A 16399-nucleotide genomic window follows, 5' to 3' on the forward strand; every position below is an offset into this window, starting at 1 on the left:
CAACTCTCGCATGGGACAGCACTGATCAACCAACGGAGACCTGAGAGGGCGGGTCTCATAGGGTCAATGGCGTTGTTGTACAGCCTTGTGTTTGGGCTAGAGCCATGCAAACCCCCTCTTCCAACTATTCAGATGGACAAGAAGAGAAATCTGACATTATGTGAGGACCCATATCTGTCTGTGAACCATGGCAGCAAGCCGGCTCTTCTTACCTCAGAAGTGCTGACTGTGATAGAATGGGATTGATTGATGGGATTGTTGGGGCACACAAGGATGGAATTCTATGGATGCTTACACGGCAGACAACCAACAAGTGATGGGATGGACAGGCTTCATTGTCGACAGTTAGGAAAGATAGTAGATATGCATTTCCCGAAGGAAATACCAGTGCATGCAAATGAGAAGTAGAAAGTCTTGTTGGTTGAAAGCAAGACAGAGAAAGCTGACAAAAAATTGTAAAAACAGTAGGAATTGATGGACAGAATGGTCATAAAGAGAATGGAAAGGAGAGTGAGCAAGAGTGACGAAAAGGAGTGACGAGGGAAAAGATTGAAAGAAGGAGAGAAAATGACTGAAAATGAAAAGAAGAACAAGAAGTTGGAAGAATAAGATGCCACCCGATAACAGTTCAGGGCATTGCATGCACTGTAATAATAATAGTGCAAAAGTGGCGGACAACATCATTGATGGAGATAATTTCCAAGCACTGTTCATGACTTAGGAATGTATTAATCAAGTGCCTTGTATTAATAATGACCTCGTATGAATCATGAACAGTGTTTGGAAATTATCTCCAACAATCATATCTTAAAGCATGAGTATCATAAGACTAGCACCACCCGATCGTCGTGATCTGTAGAACAGAGTACAATGGTAAACTCTGTTAAACTGTACAATGGTAAACTCTGTTAAACTGTAGCAATGGGAGAGCGTAGTCAGCCCACCCAAACTTGAACCCAGGTCTACAGGGTGCCAAACATGCACTATGACCGCACACCAAAGAGCCAGGCTATTGTTATTATTATATTGTTATTATTATTAGTGCTTTGGCAACAGTGTATCGTACATTCATGCCAATAAAGCCATTTGAATTGAATTGAATTGAATTGCTGGTCAGAACATATACTCATGTGAAGTGACGGCACATCGACACACTGCCCTCACCTTCAAGAAGCGCGCCCTCGCGCTTCCGGCACACAGGCAATCCACGCGCATCCACGAACCGTACTTCTCCCATGCAGAGCGCCCCATTCACAAGTGCTTCACCCATCTATGGGGTCCCTTGCACAGGGGTCAACCTACCTGGGGGTCCCTCACATGGTTTTAAGGGAACGCCTCCGATGACCTCACAGCAAACCATCCCACTTCTGACACCATTTATAGCGAATGGAGAGTGTCAATCATATCATAAAACATGAGTATCATTAGACTAGCATCACCTGATCGTCGTGATCTGTAGACCAAAGTACAATGGTAAACTTATTTAGCTAACTGTAGCAATGGGAGAGCGTAGTCACCCCACCCAGACTTAAACCCAGGAGTACAAGGTGCCAAACATGCACTCTGACTGACTGCAACGCCAAAGAGCCAGGCTCGTTGGTATGGCAATCAGAGCACATTCTCATGTGTAGTGACGTCACATCGTCACACTAACCTTTGCACTTTATCCTGCCAATAAACAGGAGTATTTCATTTACAGCGATTGTAAAACATGGGTCTTGTTTTCTGGGTTTTTACATTTAAGTAGGTAGAAGATTGACGATAGAGCGTGCAATCACGGCAGTCAGGTGTTTGTGAAAATGGGCCAGTCGTTTTCCCTAATTTCTTTCTCTTCTTCAGGATAGGAGGGATTGGACTGTTATGTCTTAAAGTGTGTTATTGGTAACTTGACATTTTAACCACGGTTGCTGACTAATCTGAGTTTTAAAAAATACAAAAAATCTTTTTTACCTTTTCATCCAGGGACAGATCTGTTCATCTTCTCATCGTCATTACCATGGATTTATACTCAGACGCTGATGCCGACTGTCAGACACAATGAACTAGCAGGTCATCTATCCGGTAAGTCTGTACCTTTTATACTTGAAACCAACAACATAAACCCTTTATGGTTATACATAAACCTATAAAGTTCTTTCCTTTGCAATGCTTTCATGTTCCCTTTCGGAGTAAAAAGTTAATTCTAACTGAAAGTAAATGCACCAGTGCATGCAAAGGAAAAGCCGAAGTGATTGCTAGGTGGTTGATAGGGTAATTGAGGTGGTTGCTATGCTTGTTGCTAGGGTGTTGCTTGGTAATCATGGTGGTTGCTATGGTAATTGAAGAGATTGCTAAGCTGGATGCTAGGTGGTTGCTTGTGTAGTCATGTTGATTGAAAGTTAGTCAGAAAAAAACAGACATAAAAGGTTGGAAAAATAGTGGGAATTGATTGGGAAGTGATCCTAGGAAGAAAGATAAGAATAGTGAACTATGGAAAATGGACTGAAGCAGAGAGATGGAGTGTGAGTAAACTGAGATAGATAGAAATAAAGATAGATAGATAGAGAGATGGAAAGGAAAATTAGTTTTTCTTTAATATCTTATAAAGTATATAGTTCAGAAAAATGAAAAATACATAGCTGAAGTGTCCTTTACAAGACCTAAGTGCCAACTCTCCGCTCAGAGGAGTTCAAACAGGTGTGTGTGTGTGTGTGTGTGTGTGTGTGTGTGTGTGTGTGTGAGTGAGTGAGTGTGCGAGACATTGAGTGTTTCAGTGAGCGAGTGAGTGTGTGTGTGTGTGTGTGTGTGTGTGTGAGAGTGTGTGTGCGAGTGAGAGAGTGTGTGTGTGTGAGTGAGTGAGTGAGAGACAGTGTGAGTGAATGAGTGAATGAGTGAGTGTGTGTGTGTGGTGTGTGTGTGTGTGTGTGTGTATGTACACATGTCTTTAGGTATACAATACAGACACTTTCACTAGAGGGGTGAGAGGTGAAGAGATTGTAATGAACAGAGATGGTATCAGAAATGAAGATAAGGTTATTACCTTTGACTACTGCACTGAACTCTTAACCTTAAGAGTTAAGTATTGAACTATTGGCATAAAACTATGTATGCATTGCGCAACACTGATTAATCATCAATAGGCAACGGTGAAGCAAACCCCACAATTGCCTCCTGTGGGAAACTCTATGGCTTCACCGGACGACGAATCTGAGAGTAAGTTACAACAGTTACTAATGAAATTATGCACATTATCACAGTTTTCCTTCTGTTCTTTTTTGTTTGTTTTTAAAGCATTCACTGGTGTTTCATTCACAGTCGAATGCTTGGAACTTCAAGAAGGGGACCCACCAGAGCAAAGTATGTGTTTTGGATGTTGTCATACGTCAATGTAGTGGGGTCAGTGTAGACGTGACAGTAGCGGTACCAGATGGTTCATTTTCTTTGGCCAGGCACTACACAGTGTGTTAGCACCACAACAATGCAACAATAATCTATATAATCCTTTTTTTTATACATAATTTAGTACATTCAAGTGAACCTCAAGTAAACTAAATTATAGAAAAAGGTTATTTTAAATGTACGCTGGAGCTGGGTCTATAGACTTAGTAATTTCTTATTATCACCCATTCTCCACACCACACACTGGCACATTTCACTTTGCTTTTGCACATCACTGCACTGCCTAAAGAGAGCCTTGAGAGCCTTGAGAGAGCCCTGAGAGAGCGCTCACCACTCACTAGAATGTGCAGAGAAACGGACGATGGCCAAGAGGCAGCTGTGAAAAGCCAACACACATACCCAGCAATCCGTGGTGCCATCTTGCCAGTGAAAAAAAACCATCAGCAATATTTCATCATTTTAGCAATATTTCATCATTTTAACAATATTCTTTATCTTCTAATTGTGGCAAAAAAACACCAAATGCCATACAAACCACATTAAGAGGCCTGAACCCACTTTTATTATTAATAACTGTTTTTATTTTTGTTGTTTGTATGATTCCTATCTTATTTCTGTAGTATGTCTGATTCCTATTCACTTCATAAATCTTGCTGCTATGACACCTCGATTTCCCTAACGGGATTAATAAAAGTTTATCTTATTTTATCTTATCTTTGTCCCTTCCTTCTGTCTTCGGCTCCCCATCCCCCCTCTCTGCCCCTCTGTCAAGCAGCCATGGTGAGGAGCCAGGCCCAGGGCCAGGACGGGGCGCACCCTCCGGAGGGGGGTTGGGGCTGGGTGGTGGTTGGGGCGCTGTTCGTGGAGTCAGCGCTGGTGTTCGGTCTCATCCGCAGCCTGGGCGTGTTTTTCGTGGAGTTTGTGCGGTACTTTGACGAGAGCGCCCAGGCCGTGTCCTGGATCACCTCCATTGGGCTGGCCATGCAGCAGCTGTTCGGTAAGTGGTGTGTGTACTTATGCATGTGTGTGTGTGTGTGTGTACGCTTATGTATGTGTTCAAGTGTGTGTGTGTATAAGTGTATATGTGTGTTTAAGTGCTTGGTGTGTGTAACCCTGTCTACTGCACGAGAATTGTGTGTGTGTGTGTATGTGCGTTTGCATGCAGGCACGCGAGTGGATTTATGTTTTTAGATTCATTCAGTTTGCATGTATGTGAATGAGTGCTAGTGTTTGAATGAGGGACCATATGCACGTGCAAGTTGTCATGAAAATTACTATATTATATCATGACATCAGGATATAATAGTATATCATACACCGATGGGAGTGAATCACTGTGTGTGTGTGTGTGTGTGTGTGTGTGTGTGTGTGTGTGTGTGTGTGTGTGTGTGTGTGTGTGTGTGTGTGTGTGTGTGTGTGTGTGTGTGTGTGTGTGTGTGTGTGTAGGTCCTCTTGCCACAGCCCTGAGTAACATGTATGGAACACGTCCTGTGGTGATGGTTGGTGGCTTCTTGTCAGGACTGGGTCTCATACTGGCCTCTCAAGCCACCTCACTCACACACCTGTACCTTACCATGGGCTTCATCTCAGGTACACGCACGACACACACACACACACATACACACTCACTTACTCACTCACACACTCACACACACCTGTACCTTACCATGGGCTTCATCTCAGGTACACGCACGCACGCACACACACACACACACACACACACACACCTGTACCTTCCCTCAGGCTTCATCTCAGGCACACACACACACACACACATACATGGATATTTATTTTTCAATTTTGTATTGTTCACTCTGATGATCCCTCCCTCTCTCTCTTACTGTCTCCTCCGTCTGTCCCCCTCTTCCTCACCCTGTCGTCCTCTGTCCATCACTCTACTCTCTCTCACACTGTCTCCCTCTATCGCTCTGTCTTACCCTCTCTCTTACTCCCTCGCTCTCTCCCTGTCTCCCTCCCTCTCCTCACGCCCCCTTCAGGCGTGGGATGGGCTTTCGTCTTTATGCCCACCCTGGCGTCGGTGATGCAGTACTTCACGCGTCGGCGCTTGCTGGCCTTGTCGGTGGGCTTCACCGGCGTGGGCTTCTCCTCCTTCGCCTTCTCACCGCTCTTCCAGCTCCTGGTGGAGGTGTACGCCTGGCAGGGGGCCCTGCTCATCCTCGGGGGTCTCAGCCTCAACATGGTGGCCTGCGGAGCCGTCCTACGGCCCATCACCGCCACCAAGGCAGTGGACAAGGTAACCACAATGCTGGTAACAATGTGTTATTCTGAAGGTATCACAAAGAAAGAATGCTGGTGACAATATGTTGCTATGTAAGCAGTTTTAGAATTCTGAATGTATCACAAAAGAAGAATGCTGGTGACAATATGTTGCTATGTAAACAGTTATGTAATTCCGAAGGTATCACAAAGAAAGAATGCTGGTGACAATGTGTTGCTATGTAAGCAGTTTTGGAATTCTGAAGGTATCAAAAAGAAGAAGGCTGGTTACAATATGTTGCTATGTGAACAGTTTTGGAATTCTGAAGGTATTACAAAGAAGACTGTTCTATAAAAGCTTATGTATTACAGGGTACGTTTGTTTTTATTTTCTAGCTCAGTGTATTTTATTCTCACCCTGTCCTCTGTCCCCCCTGTCCTCATTTCAGACTCTGAAGGACTCGTCCTGCTCCACGCTGCTCTCCCACGTGTCTGTCTATTTTGAGCTCCCCCTGCTTCGGCAGCGACCCTTCCTCACCTACAGCCTAGCCGTCACCTTCTTCAATGCCGGCTACTTCGTCCCCTACGCACACTTAGTTGCGCACAGCCGCCACGCCGGCTTCTCCGAGTACCAGGCAGCCCTCGTCATCTCGACCACCGGCGTGACGGACATCGTGGGCCGCTTGCTCTCGAGCTGGGTGTCGGACCGGGCCCACCTGCGGCTGGTGCACATGCTGAGCTTGTGGGCGCTTCTCCTGGGGGTGTTCCTGCTGGCGGTGCCGCTGGGCACGCTGGGCGGCTACGCGGGGCTTCTGACGGTGAGCCTGGCGCAGGGACTGTGCGCCGGCGCCATGACGCCGCTGGTGTTCGCTGTGATGCCCGAGATCGCGGGCATGGAGCGCATACTGGGGGCACTGGGGCTGCTGCAGTTCCTTCAGAGCGTCGGGGGACTGTTGGGCGCCCCCTTGTCAGGTGAGCATGGGGTCATGCGCTGGTGTCAGTCTATGTGGCGTTAATGTGAGCCTGTTGCTTGACAGGAAGTTCTCATTTCTGTCTCTGCTGTTGCGTGTTGGCAGCGCTGCTAGTACCAGGTCCTGTGCCATGAGGGCTTCCTTCATTTCCTAATTCTCAAACCTACTTGGCCTCACTGAGTCCTTCTAAAGGCAGCTGTATATCTGCAAGATGTTGCCAGATTTCACAATGAAGCATGATTTGAATCGACTTGAATGTTCAAATGACAGCCCCCTTTCACAGGTGAAGCAATGTTCCTTAAGGGAACAGTCCTCATCCAAGTAGCTGATCTTGGAGATGTTATTTGCTGATGAAAAATGATAACACTTGGTTTTATCAGAAAGCTCAACTGCCTATGACCTGCTGCTTGATAGCAGAAGCAGAAGAAGTAGCTGGAAATATTTTAGGAAAACACTGCTAATGTTCGACACACATCGGAGAATGCAGCCTTACCTAAAGCCTTACCTAAGGTCTGTTAGAAAAGACCAGGAAGAAAAGTCAATGGCCATTTCTACCACCAATAGGCAGTGAGAAACTCCTAGAAGATGTAACAAAGTTCATTTTTGTGTTGATCAGTGGAGAGAATACAGGAATGGAACAGAATCATTCGCCACACGTAGGGTGCGTTGAAGAAGAACTATAAATGATCCACGATCCATGATCCATGAAAATCAGAGACTCAAAGTCAAAGTCAAAGTGTGTTTATTATTGCATGTACCGAATTGCTTCAGCACAGCAAAATTCTTTTGACTTGGCAAGCATCATTCATCTACGCAGTAGACGTCATACATATAACATATACCAAAAAAATTACATAAAACTCTTTAACACTATGACAATAAAACATATAAAATGTAACAATAACATACAACAATTTAAAGAACAACATATAGCTCTGTAACACTATGACATTTTAACAATATAACATATAACATAACATTAACATTCAACAATTAAGAGTACAGTAGAAGGGCTAGCAGCAGTTTAAGTGTGAATTGAGGCATGCTAAGAATAAGTTAAAACGTTTTTAAAATTGTGCAAATATCTCTAGGAAGTGAATTGTATGAGTTGGGGAGCAGGGAGTAGGTGGAGGTGGCGACTGTTCAGTGTGTCAGTGTTTCTGATTCAGAAGCCTTACAGCCAGGGGGAAAAAATCTGTTTGTGAGTCTGGTAGTCCGTGTTCGGATGCTCCGGTAGCGTCTACCAGACGGCAGCAATGAGAATAGTCCATAGCCTGGGTGGCTGCTGTCCTTTAAAATCTTTTGTGCTTTCCTCAGGCATCTAGTGTTATAGATGCCTTGCACGGAGGGGAGATGACTCGAAAAGACAATGGCAAATGCACAACCTGATGACTTTGGATTGTGTATGGATTTTCTTCGACACGACCAAGTGGTGCCATTAGAAATGTTGATAGCTGTTAAAGAGGAACTTTCCATGCCATGTAATGAAGCAAGGATACAATACGATTGCGACAAAGCAATTACATTTCACAGCAATTGACCACCAAAACTGAAGAGTTTAAACTAATCCTGCCTAGACATTTGTATTGAGCATCGAATTGTGCATTAACATGACTGTCTTTTAGCTGACCTTTAACCTCTTTCTGTCCCAGGCTGGTTGAAGGACCGTACCGGTTCCTACTCTGCCTCCTTTGTCGTGGCCGGGGGCTTCCTCCTACTGGGCTCCGCAGTCACGGCAACCCTGCCCGGCTTCTGCTCCAGCACCTCCCCTAACACCCCCAGCGACGCAGAGGGGGCTCTCCAGTCAGACGAGGGGGCTCTCCAGTCAGAAGAGGGGGCTCTCCAGTCAGACGAGGGGGCCCTCCAGTCAGACGAGGGGGTTCTCCAGTTAAACAAGGGGGCTCTTCAGTCAAACTAATCCAACGCGGAGTCCTGTCTGGACAAGTAGAGCCTCTCGCTCATCCCGGATCCAGACCCTTGCACTGAGACAAGCCAGGACTCGGATCTAGACCCCTGCACTGAGACAAGCCAGGACTCGGATCTAGACCCCTGCACTGAGACAAGCCAGGACTCGGATCCAGACCCCTGTACTGAGACAAGCCAGGACTCGGATCCAGACCCCTGTACTGAGACAAGCCAGGACTCGGATCCAGACCCCTGCACTGAGACAAGCCAGGACTCGGTGGCGATTGGTGGGACAGAGACTGACTGAAAATCACCTGACTGGACTAGGTCACTAGGTACTAGGGGCAACGGCAGCTTGCGCTAGTATTTTACCTCGTAATGGAAAAGGCAAAAGGGCGAAGACCACACATGTGGGCCTCTTTTTCTCCATCATTGTTTGGCAACAGCTGATGTTGAACATCCTGGCCAGCACTGTGCTTGTATATCTTTGCGTCAGTGACAGGGACAATCATTTCAAGACAGTCCTCTATTTCTGAATATCAGCAGGTAGCAAGATGCAAAACCATGTATGCCTTTACTATAACTTCAGCCGTCCCGCTTGCGGAGACTTGATTATCCGTCCACTCTTTCTGTCTTCCAAAGGAGTAGCGCAGGGCACACTCGGGAAATGCATTACATTGATATGCCTGAACATACCTCAGCCAATGGCGTCTTCCCCCGAATTAGTTGGAGAATTACCTTCCCGTCCTAAATCCCAGTTATGTTTAAAGGAGCTCTCAGATTTCTACCTCTTTAATAACAGATTATCCTGTAGTTTTTGTTTGTGTGTGACCGAGCAAGCAATAATGTTTTTCTTAAGTTGTATTATTATTATTTAAGACGATAATTCAAGTAAACCATTTGTTTACCTCAAAGATTCAAAAAATGTATCAGTAGTTGTTCCAGTCCAGTTCTAGAAGGTCCAAAAGATGGAAAACTTCCTTTGGAAAGTAGGTAGGCTATGTGGTAGATCCCTTGATTTTTTGACGATCCCTTGATTTATTGACAGCCGAAGACAGTTTCATGCGCCAGCGTCACCATTTCAGGGGATTTGTTGAAAGATAATGTCACCCTGCAGATTCAGAATGCACATATACAATACAAGATAGTGATGATGCGTTGAAAATGTATTTGCAGAGATTCAAACATTGGATACTAAGTCGAATAACAGCATTGTGTACAGTAACAAAAGATGGTCATTTCAGCAGATGTTTAGTTTGCATTATATAACCAGGATCAGTTCAGATATTTGTAACAAAGGGAGTACTTTGAGAGGGAGGTAAAACCAAATAGTAATAGGAACATATAACTCAGGGAGATACAGAATTTATATCTGCATCAGCAATTAATGGAGAGTAAAGGAAATTCAACCCTATAGGTCAAGCAGAAATGGAAAAAAGAGTTGGGTGTGATTATTTCTGAGGAGGACTGGCTAGATATATGGAGAACTCAGCAATCAACTGCATTATCGCATACTCAACATGCACTGTTTGAAGAATATAATAATATTCTTTGTCAACCGCAAACTTAGGAGCATATTTGTGTCATTATCACCACCATGTTGAATGAGGAGCTGTAAATGTAGATCATGCTCATGTCTTCTGGCTTTGCCTAGGTATTGTTCAGTTTTGGGAGGATGTGCGCTTGATTTTGGCCGACATCCCGGGTTATGAGGTATTGTATTTTGGTAATATGACTGGAAATATTGTGTCAAGATCATACAGATACTTGTTCAAAATCTTGATAGCGGCCTGTAAATGGTATTAACCAGGCCCCCCAACTCAAGATGAATTGCTGAACATTGTGAGTAAGATGTGTATGTGTTGGAACAGTAAACACATAGATTAAGAGTACAGGCAGAACAATGTGAAGAGAAATGGGTGAAATGGACTCTATTTAAATGTCAATGACAGGACGATGTTTGAAAAATGTGTATGTCTCAGGATCAATCTGTGGAATCAATGCAATCCAGCATGTTCACTGTTGTCAAGTTTTTTGTTTACGGCTTTTTGTTTGTCCATTTCTTTGTTTGTTTACTTTCCTGTAAAAATAAAGTGTAAAAAAAAAAGAAAAAGGAATTTGCATCTATTACAAATTGCAGTTCAAGTCAACATGCCGCTTTAAATACTCCAAGCCTTGGAAAAAAAGGATTGCGAGGTAAATGAGATAGGTCGCTGTAGTTAAAAATGCATAAGTTGAGATCATGAAAAGTTATAACTTGTGCACTTGTACAGTGTATTTAGACCCCCTTGCTACTTCCTCAACAGTTTAAATTAAACTTTATTACTTCACTGTGATCTAAGTCCTATGGCATTTTGGGGCAGTACCACACATGTTAAAGCACCATCCTCACGAGTAGGCCTGTGCAGACATTACGAAAGCTACCAGCACAATGCGCCTCAACCAACCCGGCAAGCAGTCGCTCCTAAATGGTGGAGCGGAGTTGTGTTTGATTAAATGCTGCTAAGCTAAGTGTGCATGTGATGGGTCTTATGGGCGGGAGAGTGAAGATGTACCATTTCATTGACGCATGTATAAGGGGCAATATAAGTGGTTGCAAATTGCTGCCTTTCCTAGATTGTATGAATATTGCATGATCATTTTGAGGTGTAGCCCCCAGGCCCTTAGTGTTTTTAATCCGGCCCTGCTTGTGGCTTATTGGATATATGTTATAAGTAGTCTATCATTGGTTACTACTAAATGGCTGCTTTTCCTAGATTGAATGAATATTGCGTGATCATTTTGAGGGGGCCCTTTGAACAGGTGTAGACCCAGGGCCCTTAGTGTTCTTAATCTGTCAGGCCTATTGGATATATGTTATAAGTAGTCTATCATTGGTTACTACAAAATTATGCTTGTTCAGCTATTTACTACTACTAAGTAGGTTGGTACTTATGCAGCTAAGCCTGTGATTGGTTAGTATTGATGATGTGCCCACGGTGGGTATCTCAAAATGAGATTTGTAATGTGTGTGTGGGGGTGGGGGGGGTATGTGGTTTTAGGATTAAAATTAGATTTGTAATGTGGGGGGGGGGGGGCTTTGTGTTTTCAGGGTTAATCTGAGATTTGTAATGTGGGGGTTTTTAGGATTGTCATGGATGTACAAGCGTGTGCGGCACATAAGATTATACAAATATTTCTACACACAAATACCTACATTTGAATCAAAATGATAAATAGACATAGAGTAGTGAAATAATCTTCTTTTCTTTGGCAAATTCATTGTAGGCCCACGCTTGGTTCAAGTTAGCTTGTTCAGAGTAAGAGACTTGTATCTAGACGGTTCAGCGAAAGAATGCGTTTATTCAGACACAAGCCACGTTCAGCTCGACATAGCACGAGCATGCAGAAGGCACATGTGCTACCAGAAAACGCTCTTCTGGATTCGTCTAATTTCATACATTACAGAAAAGTACAGACATTTATAGTGTAGAAATAACAAGTCATAATGTGAGGGGAGGGGGTGGGGGTGTACAGGGGAAGTCTGGCTTGAACGGGGCTATGGCAAACGATGCAAACTAAGAATGGGGGTTATTTGAGATGTAGTCTCTTATGTTACATTGCAGTCTGATATATGAAAATCACCTTAATCTAACAGTAGTAAAGAGTAGTCCTATGATTGATATAATTTGCACCGACAACCCTCTGCTCTGAATGTGGCAGTGTGCAAAGCTACACCTGATTACACTAAACCCTTTCTGTTGCACTCTCCTGTGTTCGCGGACGACACCACCCTCATTGGACTCATCTCTGGTGGGGACGAGTCTGCTTACAGGTGGGAGATTGACCATCTGGTGACCTGATGTGGTCAGAACAACCTGGAGCTTAATGCTCTGAAAACAGTGGAGATGGTTGTTGACTTTAGAAGGAACGCAGCCCCACCCACCCCAATCACCCTGGAAGACTCCCCAGTCCACACTGCAGAGTCCTTCCGCTTCCTGGGCTCCATCATCTCCCAGGACCTCAAGTGGGAGCTGAACATCAGCTCCCTCACCAAAAAAGCACAACAGAGGATGTACTTCCTGCGGCAGCTGAGGAAGTTCAACCTGCCAAAGACAGTGATGGTGCACTTCTACACCTGCATCATCGAGTCCATCCTCTCCTCCTCCATCACCACCTGGTACGCTGCTGCCACTGCCAACGACAAGGGCAGACTGCAGCGTATCATCCGCACTGCTGAGAAGGTGATTGGCTGCAATCTGCCATCTTTACAGGACCTGTTTGCCTCTAGGACCCTGAGGCGGGCAGGTAAGATTGCGGCCGATCCCTCCCACCCGGGTCATAAACTCTTCGAGGTTCTCCCCTCCGGCAGGAGGCTGCGGTCCATCAGGACCAAAACCTCACGCCACAAAAAGAGCTTTTTCCCCACTGCTGCTTGTCTCATCAACAAGGCCCAGGTCCCCCACCTGTCTTGGACTCTTGCCCCTCCACCACTCCCCAAGTCTGAGTTATGATAACTCACATTTCACTCCTTTACATTGCACATTGCACATTCACTTTTGCACACCTGCACTGCTTTCGTTTGCATTTTACCCCTTACTTTACTTCTTTATATACACTCTATTTATCTGTTTCCATACTGTGTTCTGTAGTACTTATGTTATGTCTAGTACTTAGTGTGTTCCCATGTTTTTATGCTATGTAGTAGTAATTACTTATTGTGTGTGTATGTTTGTGTTTTTATGTTTGCACCAGAACAAATTTCAAGGAGGCGCATACCTACGTGACAATAAATCTGTTTCTGATTCTGATTTCTGATTCTGATTTCTGATTCTGATTTCTGATTCTGATCAGAATCAAATATAGGAACGGTGGTTTTAGGCTGGCACTAAAGTAGGAAAGAATATTAACATGAATTAATTAATAAGCATGGTCATCTATCTATAAATCCAGAAATCTCTGTGTGTCAGTCAGTGTGTCAGTCTAGGGCGTATCTCCCTGACGGTAGTTACGTTAGTTAGCTTCTTTATATTAAGTTTCAAAGAAATGTCTAGAGTTGTACAGTCATCTAACAGTTCAGAATAGCGTTGGATACTATAAGGAGGTCCGCATTCAAATTCTTCTTGGTGAACAGATACAGACTTTTGCTCAGGTAATCTTAAGACAGTGATTGATTTTATGTATTCATTTATTTTTAAGCTTCTTTATATTAAGTTTCAAAGTAATGTCTAGAGTTGTACAGTCATCTAACAGACAGGGAATAATAATCCATCAAAATATTCATATTGTTTTTTAGTATAGCGTATTTTTACAGTACATTTCTGCACTTATTCGACTTACAACTTGGCAAACTCATTTCATAAGCATGGTTGAAATGTAACTGTGACACTGTATGTCTGTCTGTCTGTGAAAGGCGTATCTCCCTGACGGTAGTTACGTTAGTTATGAGATTTCGCATGTAGCTTACGCATGTCATGAACCTGTGCCTCCTTGATTTTAAAGATTTCTGAATTCATAGTTCGTGAGATATTTGTATATTTTCGTTTGCCGTATGGTGCAAACCCATGTCACCGTTATGAGCGACGCGATTTCTAAACCCAATGCATTTCAACGGGAGCCAATCCATTGTGACGTAGACCAGCGATTTGGGCCTAAAATTGCCTATATAAATTAGTTAGCCTATTGACGTGCGTTGAACTGATTCATTTTGAAAGTTGCATAGGGACGTATTCTTTGAAAGTTAGGGACCTATGTTTTATGCATCCATACATAATCTCAAACTTTATTTGTTGGTGTATCTCCAAAAAGGCTATACAACATTAAAACATTTCTTAATGAAAAGGAAACATGCATCACAATAATACTTCAGTGTAACCTGTACCTATGTGGAGTGCAAATATGTCTTGCTATTACACTACCCAACAGCTACACCGACGTCTGCTAACACTACAGAATGCATAATTCCTAAGGGCACTGCACTAGTTTTACTAATTACAATAAAAGGAAATTAAGACATTAATAATGTGATAGCTAGGAAACTAACTTGCATTACCAAGCCATGTCGTAATTTGAGTTGCCCAATACTCTCCTCACACCATGCTAGCTAGCTCAACAGTTTAATTTCAATTTGAGTTTGAGCTTGAACTTGAGCTCTGCATTTATCTTGTTACTTCACTTCAGTAGAAGTCATAGAAGCTGTGTTTATAGCCTTTTTGTAACATAACAGCTGTGTTTAAAGCCTTTCTGTAACATAGAATTCTTTCTGCAACTAACGCTGATTATCAGTGCTCCTTCTAATCCATGATAGGTCTGGGTCTTTGCCCTCTGTCTGACCCACACATGTTCCTGCATCCTGCCTCTCGGGCTGAGTTCTGGAGTGCCTCTGTTCAGTCTCTATCCGGGCCTAACGTGGAACATTCAGGTTCCCTTATCTCGTGCTTGGCACCTCTCAGCCTGCACCCCCCCCCCCCCCCCCCCCCCTCTATGATATGAATGATATGTTAAATGGTGTTGGTGTTAGCATCAGCGTTAGCTTTAGTGTTCCTAATGGGATCCCTTGTCTCAGACCACTGCACAGATTTGTCCTGTTTCTTCATTTTATTCTGCATCCATCTCTGCACCTCCAACTAATATGCTTTAAATAAATAAAATGTGTGTTCCCGTGTGTGTGTGCGTGGCTGCGGGTGTGTGTGGTTGTGTGTGTGTGTGTGGTTCTGTGTGTGTGGTTGTGTGTGTGTGTGTGTTTGTGTGTGTGTGTGTGTGTGTGTGTTTGTGTGTGTGTGTGTGTGTGTGCGTGTGGTTGGCCATTAGCGAGGTGTGTGGGCTGCGTGCAGCTCTGTGTGTGCTGACATTCCTGCCTCTCCTCCCACAGAAGAAACTGAACAGGGCAGCCATCCAAGCCGTGCGCCGACCATCCTGCGAGCAGCTTTAACTGCCCCGTGTAGGTCTCTCTTGCACTGCACTGAGCAGCTGCCACACCTGGAAGAAGCACATCCTGTGTGGGTGGACTCCACAGCACACCTGTCCAAACGGCTCAGGTGACTGAGGAAGCGAAGGCGTTGGTGGGCCTTTTTAATGGCGGCTGTAGTAAAAAAAAAAAAAAAAGCAGATCATGCCTCTGTGCTGCTGCTTCCTGTTTACAAACAGGAAGTTGAAGTGGAAGGAGCGGGTGATACGGACAGTTAGACTGCAAGACTGCTTCAAGTCTGTGGACTGGGACGTGTTCAGAAACTCATCCTCTGATCTGGACTGATCTCTCCGCCTCTCAAGGACACATAAAGACACAGCCTGAAATATCGAGTGTGTGAGTGTGTGTGGGTATGTGTTTGCAAGAGGAGATGATAAGAACTTCATATTATGCCATCATATTATGCCATTCTGGTGCAGATTCATACAGAGACACTGGAACAATATGTCATCATACAGGGATGTGCACAGGAGGGGGCTTAGGTTGCCCAGGACCCAACTGCCCGGCTGCCCTCCTCGACTCAAGTTTCCCCTCCAAAGGAATTCTTAATTTTTTTAAAACAGTATAACGGCTGCAGAATTTCATGTATGCCTAGATTTGAAAAATTGCGTAATATGTGCTGATAGTTTCAAGTGATATAGGCAGAATATGCGCGCAGGGGAGGGGGCGTGGCGGTGGCGGTTACAAAAATGAACGTGTTGCCCCTTTTTTCCAGGGCAGACCAAAGGCCCTTCAAAATTCCTGTGCACGTCCCTGTCATCATACATCAGATAAGGGAGGAGAGACCATGTTTGGATAGATGTGTGTCGGTTCCACGCACCCTTGCATTGCTCAGCAATGTTTTCTTTTAACATTTGTCAGTGTTTCGTACAGCGCTTTGAAGAGCTCCCATGGCATTCTGACAAACTGGCCAAAGTATTCCGTGCGTAGGGGAACTTCTTGGTACCCTGCCCCACATCAAAGACCGAGTCACTCCTTAAAC

The 16399-nt window shown here is 44.3% G+C and overlaps 1 protein-coding gene across 1 annotated transcript; it reads left to right on the forward strand.

Moving 5' to 3' along the window:
• Nucleotides 1-4155: 4155 nt before the first annotated feature.
• On the forward strand, nt 4156-15702 carry LOC308376274 (monocarboxylate transporter 13-like; the record flags this gene model as incomplete). Its single annotated transcript, XM_080852569.1, has 8 exons — nt 4156-4375; nt 4825-4968; nt 5376-5632; nt 6045-6567; nt 8219-8432; nt 8559-8758; nt 15322-15487; nt 15597-15702. 8 exons carry the CDS (start codon nt 4156-4158, stop codon nt 15700-15702), a joined length of 1830 nt encoding a protein of 609 aa, XP_080708695.1.
• Between the last annotated feature and the right edge of the window lie 697 nt (nt 15703-16399).

The sequence above is a fragment of the Sprattus sprattus genome (genome assembly GCF_963457725.1).
Source record: "Sprattus sprattus genome assembly, chromosome: 15".
Classification (NCBI taxonomy): Eukaryota; Metazoa; Chordata; class Actinopteri; order Clupeiformes; family Clupeidae; genus Sprattus; species Sprattus sprattus.